We start from the raw sequence: 7,186 nt of genomic DNA, 5'->3' as shown, positions 1-7,186 counted from the left end.
TGGTTCGCCCCCTCGGGGAAAGGAAACCCCTCTGAGGAGACGGGAGGGGGAGAAAAAGAGAAGCGCGCGCGAGCCCTTTAAGAAAGTTCAATCGGGCGAGTTCATCAAAGTTTAAAAAGTTTCGCGGAGGAAGGAGCAAAGACGGGGGGGGGGTGGAGAGAGGGAAAAATGGACACCCGTCGAGGGCCGAAGAAAGTTTGCAGCCGGCGGCGGCGGCGGGGATTGGCTGGCGAGTTCCCCTGGCGACGGTGATGCAGGGCGAGGGGCTGGGCTGGCGGCCCCGCCCCGCCCCGGCCGGGCCGGGCGCTCCCTGTGGGTGCGCGCAATTGAAGAGCTGAGGCGAGGAGCGCGGGCTGCGCGGGGCCCGGCAGCAGCTGCAGCTCGTTGGCCCCCTTCGCCGCTCATTGGCCGGCGGCGCGAGCCAGCTGGATGTGAGCCTGGGGCGCGTCAAATAAGCCGCACTTCCCCCCGCGCCCACCTGCACAGCACCAGCGCACGTCGGGACCCCTTCCTTGTCCTCAGACACCCCTCGGGCACCTACCTACCTACCTGCGTCCCCCCGCGTCCCCGGCTCGCACCAGGCACCTGCCCCACCTTATCCCCGCTTAAGGCAGACCCTCGCCCTCTCCGCTCCCCTCTGAGGGGAGGATAAAAGAAGGGGGAAGAAGGAGGAGGAGGCGCAAAGGAAAGGAAGAAGGCGAGGCAGCCGCCCAGGACCAGCACGCGAGCCCCCCTGCCTTGCTTTCCTCGGACTTGCCCTGCACCCACCATGAGCAACCTGCCCAAGGAGAATGAGCACAGCAGCAACAGCCTCGAGGAAGAGGTAGGGGGGGGTTTTGGGGGGGAGCCCCGTCGGGGATGAGCCTTCCCTTGGGTTGGCCAAGGTCTGCGGGCTCGGAGGGGGGAAAGGCTGGGCTGCGTGGTGAGGAGGTTCGTCCTGAAGTTTTCCTCTTGTGTGCGCGCTCTTTCCCCGGGCCAACGAAAATGCCTCTTGCTCCTTTTTTTGCGGTTTCTTGACTTTGCGAGCAAAAGGCCTATGGCCGTTTTCTGGGCTGGGTGAAAGTTTGTTTTATAATGCATCCGCTATGGGAGTGGTAAAAGAGGAATGCATCCCTTTTCTCCTAGTCTTCCTAGGGAGGAGGAGTGCTGTTGGTTCTTGAAGTCTCTCCTTTGTGCACGCAGCTGGTGGCGGTGATTGCTGCCTAAGGGTGGCTTTACTGTAAAAAAATGGAGGGTTTCCGAAAGCCTGTCTGCTACCTCCTTACTTAACCTGTGGCCTCCTTTCTTAACCTGTGGTGCTTCTCTTTAACTAGTAGCAGGAAGCCCAGACCTACTGAGCAAACAGCCTTTGGAGCACCAAACCTGCACTGCCTACTCATAAAACCCTGCAGTGCCTGTTAAGACTAGACGCTGCATGGGCGTCTCTGCTGATTTAGAGCTTGGCTTTGGACCTTGGCGTAGCTTGGAAGAAGCAGACGGATGCTTGGCTTTCCTCTTCCTCCTCCTCCTCCACATCTAGGTGTTCCTTGTTTCCTTTTGTGTAGTCAAAATCCAGATGCAGTAGTGTATATTTTAATTTTTTTATGAACATATTATAACTAAAATTAAAAAGAATAGCCCAAACTAACAAAGCAAGTCACTTCTGCGGACTTTAGAAATTCAAGTCATGCCTATATCCAAGTCTTAAGTTTCTAGTTTGGAACTGGTGAAAGCTTTGGAAACAACCATCCTAACGCAGTTTAATTCCATGCAAAAGGGCCAAAGCTGTCTGGTACCTTGTGGCTTCTGGACTTGGCTTGCAATGGAGAACCTGTCATTGGCTTCCCTTCTGCTTGCTCCCATCTTCCATCCAGTCTTCATTTCTTGTCTGCATCACCACCACCTTGTGAAGACTGTATGTCCTTGACTGGCCATCATAGATCTGAGCAAGTCGCACAGACACCTCATTAGGTAGTGCAGGTTCTCTGTGAAAATTCCTCTTTGTGGCACACTCAAGCTTTTGTGGTTTTCTATACCTGTTTGTGCAAAGTAAGTAGCTGTAGTATGAGCCATAGGAAGCTGATTATATATATATATATATATTAGGACCCGGTTGCCTCCATTTTGTGTGCGTGGCTATTGAAATGCCAAGAAACCTCAATTCCCCTTGGGCTGCTGCAGTCGATTACTTGTCTTCCTCCCCACCCCCATCCCTCTGAAAAATAGCCGTGTAGGTTTCTTGGCGCAGAATGGCGGCCATTCTGGTCCTAAACCCTTCTAAACATTGTAAAAACTCTACAGTACATTCTTAATATGCGTACAGAAGAAATGGGAATAACCTATTGCTAATACTTTGCTTGTGCCTGCAATCTAAGAAGGTTGGTGGCTCTCCCCTGCCCCTAAAAAAATCCTTATTGAACCCGTTATGTGATATGCTTCAATTGGGTTGGCTGTCCTCCTTTGATGTTCTCTTATATACTAGGTAACTCTGTTAAAACAGTACTGTACAGTGTCTTAATTCTATTGAAATAGCTGCATGCTTATATATGGTTTGGAGGGCTCTGGGACCAATTTGCTGGCAAAGCCTCAGAGGTTCATGGTAGGCTGCTTCTAACACTTTCTGTATCTTAGCTGCCTTACTTGTGCGTACTAGAGGCAGAAATGCCCCCCTTTGTCCACAGGGCAGCAGGTCATTGCTAAGCCGTCTTTCTGCAAGGTGTTTATGTAGGGCCACAGAACAGTAATATGATGGATTGGGTTGAAGCGTGTTAAAAACAACAGCAGCCAGAATAGTCCCTTGCATCTGGGATTGGAGGATACGCTTAAGCCTTCAGTTTCCATTGCAAATGAACTTGGTGGCAGGTCCTAGATTAGAACTTGCAAATCGCCAAATAAACGCCTGGCAGTTCAGAGGTTTTTTGCTAGGCCAACCATGTAGGAGGCACAATTCTGATTGTATGCATTTTGCATTAACACCGTTTCTAGTTCTGTAGTCTTAGGTACTTTAAAGCAGGGAATGGGCTGGATGGAATAGTAGCCCCCTGGCCAAAGTGAGCAACTGGCCAATTTCTAGCATATTGCTTAGTGTCTGCTAGTATACTGGGATTCAAGCAAAAAATGCATAGTAGGTGGATTTTGATGTCATTTTATTTTGCCTTCAATATATAAAAGATGACAACTATGAAATACATGAACTGTACAAACTTAAACGAGTAGCAAAAGTTTTAAATATAAATTTAGATAATTTGTTTTTCTTGCGTGAAATAGGTTAAATGAAGTGATGAATAAAATGTTCGGTTATATTATGTCATTGTGGACTTGTCCAGTCATTCAAGTGAGACTTTAGAAAGTTCTCCGTAAATCTGAAGTGGCTTTTGCCTGCCGTCTCCAGTATACGGTATTAAGTGGGCTTTAATCTCATTCAGGAAGGCATTTGTGTATTGCCGTGACTATGCATTCAAATTTAACTGAATCTAGATTGCCATGAGCATGCAGTCCTGCTTTTCAAATTTAACACATTAGAGGGCACAGGCGTTGTAATAAAACTTAAGTGGACCAAATACTTGACCCATCCCTGCAATAAACTTAGCACGTGTGATTCTCTAAGGGAAGGTCTTGGTGCATCTGCATTGCCTGCCAAAGATGCCTGGTTCAGTCCCCAGTATCTCTAGGTTGGCCTGGGAAGAGACCCCTTCTGGAATCCTGGAGAGGCACTTCCAGTTGCTGAAGACAATACTGAGCTTGATGGCAGATTGCTTTGTTTCTTACATAAAGTTAATTTTGGGGGAGAGAAGGTAATTGAGCATTCTCAGGCACGTTAACAGATCAGAATAAGGCTTACTCTTATGTGCTTTGTAACCCCCATTCCTATTGCTAAGAAATTCAGTAGTTCTGATTGAGCTGTTCCTAAAGGTGTGGAAATGCAGAGGTCAACATTTATATATTTGAGGATGTTTTTCTGCATTTAAGTACAAAGTGGTATGTATGGGAGAGCACTTTGTATGTTGCGCCAAGTAAACTATCACTATTGGGGTTTAACTTGATTTATCTGGAAGGAAAAGTAGTATGAATTTATGACTGATGCTATGATTGAGATCGGTGCTATTTCAATATGACATGCTGTGTGTTCACCACGTTTTATTTATTTTTATTTCACAGGGGGTTCCAAATGCTGTCAAGTATATCGGTAGTAGCTTTTCTGGTCCTCTAATAGTGCAAATTGTGGACAAGTGATGTGGTGTGTATCTTTAAGGAGAGGAAAAACGGATTAGCTAAAGGAGTTCTCTGCAGTTACTCATGAACAAGAGGAATTTTGTGGACATGCTCACCAAAGATGATCTTTGTGTGCTTGTTTTCTGAAGTGCACTACAAGTGTATTTACATATATGTGGGTCTCATTGCTGGTTGCGAATGTTATGCAGGGGCCCTCCCTGCCTGTTGTACTGCATCTTTAAATCCTTCTCCCCCCCACCTTGCTGCGGAGATTCTGCATCTGTCATTGAAGGCATGCAACTGCCCCTCCCTGGCTATGCAGTTAAATTCCCCAAATGGTGCTGGTCTGACTCTTAACTACATGATGAAATATGGGAAGATTGGTTGTGCCGTCACCCTGTCCTTCTGGTTGGCTGCTGTGGGAGGCAGGGTGCTAGACGGGATCGGCCTCTGGACTGATGCAGCAATACTCATCTTCTCTGGATGCAAGTGGGAACCTGGTGCCCTCCAGATGTTGTTGGACTCAATTCCTCTCAACCAGTATGGCTAGTGGTCAAAGGTGAGGGGAGTTGTATGGTCCAGTAGGATTGGGAGTGCTACAGTCCCTCACCCCTAGAGTACAAAGGAAGGATATGTTGTTGTTGTTGTTGTTGTTTTAATGTGATGGGTGGAAGCCTGGAACTCCAAGAAACCTTCATGAATAGGGAAGGACTAGTTCAGGCTTCAGATAACGTGGTCAACTTAGATGGAATCGCATGGATAATTCCAGGAAGGGTGGAATGAACCACAATGCTCAATATGTTTCAGATAAGGCTGCAATACAAACCCCACATACCTGGGAGTAAGCACCACTGAATTCAGCAGGACTGATGTGTTTAGGATTGTGCCCTAAGCTGTTATAAAGTTGAGACCCTTCCCTGTAGGGCAAGGGTCTCCAGCGGGCAGCAGGGTGCGTGCCATTACCCCCACACACACACCCATGATGCCCACAGAAGGTCTTTGTAAATACCGCTTCAAAAATTCCCAATGCTCAAGAGATTGTTGCTTTTTCTTCTTGCTGGGACTGGCTCAGCCTCTTACACCAAATGTCTCTTTAAGCACACCAACATTTATCTTGATGTCTGAAGTGGAAGCCATCAATCCATCTGTCCTGAACAGAGGAGAGTTTCAGAGAGGCCCTCTCTCTTGCTCTCTCTGTAAGTGCCTTTTGCCCGTTCAAGGAATGGCTGATTGTGTGTATGTGCACAGGGGCACAATTTTGTGTTTTGGCAGCCATTTTCTATTATGCCACACCTTTCCCCCACTGCAGCCATTTTGGGGTCTGCTGCTCACTGCCATTTCTCAAGGTTCCAGATGTTCCCACTGGCCCCAAATAGTTGGCATCTCCTGCTGTAGTGGGAACACTGAGTTTTCTACAGAATAGGATGGTATTTGGGGCAGGGGTGCACAGTTCATAAGGGTGGTTTTCTTCCACCTTATAGTGGAAATGACCCTGTTGCACTAGACTTTTTTTACACCCTGCAGAGCCAAGTAGGCACACTGTCTTCTTCATTCTTGAGGTTATCTGCTATAATGCAACTCCTAGTGAAACCAATTTGAGGCCCATAATCTGGTTTGGTGGAGCTCCTCCCCCCAGAAAAAGATATATAATAAACAGTAATACCAAATGTTGTTCTGATTGTCCAAATAATACATTCTTAAGTGCCCTATACTTACCATTTGCTGTATTTGTAGCTTTTAAAGGGCCGTGGCCAGGTAAATATACATTTTTCCATTCTCCCAGGAAACAACAAGTGAAACAGTTGGAGAGGGAGTTAAATCTTTTGCCTGTAGAAAAACTCCTTCCATGGAAAGAACTCTGGGGTGGAGGTACCTAGGTTGGTTGTTCTTGCTATACAACGGTTCTCGGGGAACCTGCAGGACTTCGGGTAGGATCCACACCATACATTTAAAGCACTGACTCCCTCCGCAACAATCCTGGAACCATAGTTCCCACCACCTCCTAGAGTTGCAATTCCCAGTACCTTTAAACTAAAGTTTGCAGGATTCCGTGGGGGGGGGGGAATCATGTGCTTTAAGTGTGTATTGGATGTGCTTTATATGTATGGAAATACTGTGGTGTATTAATTATGTATTCATTATTAACTTTGTTTATAGCCTTATACCCATAGATTACGGGGTGGTTCACAATTATGGCTTTTGTAGACCAGAGTATCTGATGGAGTGTACTTTAGTGCTTCCTACAGATACCTCTTTATTCTTTATTTCATTATTAATTGCCCACCCTTTACTTTAAGGTCCCAGGGTGGGTTACAACAATTGAAATACAATATTAAACTCCAAAGCAGCTTGAAATCACAGAAGTAAGGTGGGTACCTGTAGAAGTTTGTAACTTAACAAGTGGAAAGGGCTTTGTCAGCATTGTTGGCCCTGGTTTTGGAATATTATTATTATGTTTGCTATTTATACCCTCCCTAAATAGGCTTCCCTGGCGGTTGCGTTGCAGACCTTTTGGCCTTTGCCAAAAAAATCATCTGCGCACACATACATGTGAACTTGAAAGTTTTAAGCAGCTTTGTCTGTTATTGTAACTTGTACAAGTCATTGTAAGGTAAAGGTAAAGGGACCCCTGACCATTAGGTCCAGTTGCGGATGACTCTGGGGTTGCAGTGCTTATCTCGCTTTACTGGCCGAGGGAGCTGGTGTACAGCTTCTGGGTCATGTGACCAGCATGACTAAGCCGCTTCTGGCAAACCAGAGCAGCGCATGGAAACGCCGTTTACCTTCCCTCCAGAGCGGTACCTATTTATCTACTTGCACTGTGACGTGCTTTCGAACTGCTAGGTTGGCAGGAGCAGGGACCCGAGCAACGGGAGCTCACCCCGTCGCGGGGATTCGAACCGCCGACCTTCTGATTGGCAAGTTCTAGGCTCTGTGGTTTAACCCACAGCGCCACCCGCGTCCCAACAAGTCATTGTACCCACCCGGAAATCCT

General features: G+C 47.1%; 1 protein-coding gene across 3 annotated transcripts in view; it reads left to right on the top strand.

Annotated features, from left to right (window-relative positions):
- The first annotated feature begins 327 nt into the window (after nt 1-327).
- The window catches only part of RBPMS2 (RNA binding protein, mRNA processing factor 2), a 47,737-nt gene continuing 40,878 nt past the window's right edge, over nt 328-7,186 (top strand). For 2 of the 3 annotated variants that reach the window (XR_013979552.1, XR_013979553.1), the window contains exon 1: nt 328-823. Coding sequence is in view for 1 of the 3 variants with exons in the window: in XM_080981566.1 (XP_080837692.1) it covers nt 770-823 (54 nt within the window). In the remaining 2 variants the exon portion in view is untranslated. The remainder of the gene's footprint in view (nt 824-7,186) is intronic. The other variant, XM_080981566.1, reaches the window with a different exon arrangement.

The sequence above is a fragment of the Podarcis pityusensis genome (assembly GCF_964106645.2).
Source record: "Podarcis pityusensis genome assembly, chromosome: 14".
Taxonomy (NCBI): Eukaryota; Metazoa; Chordata; class Lepidosauria; order Squamata; family Lacertidae; genus Podarcis; species Podarcis pityusensis.
The sequence above is the reverse complement of the archived record's forward strand: the minus strand, read 5'-3'. Positions and strand labels throughout refer to the sequence as shown.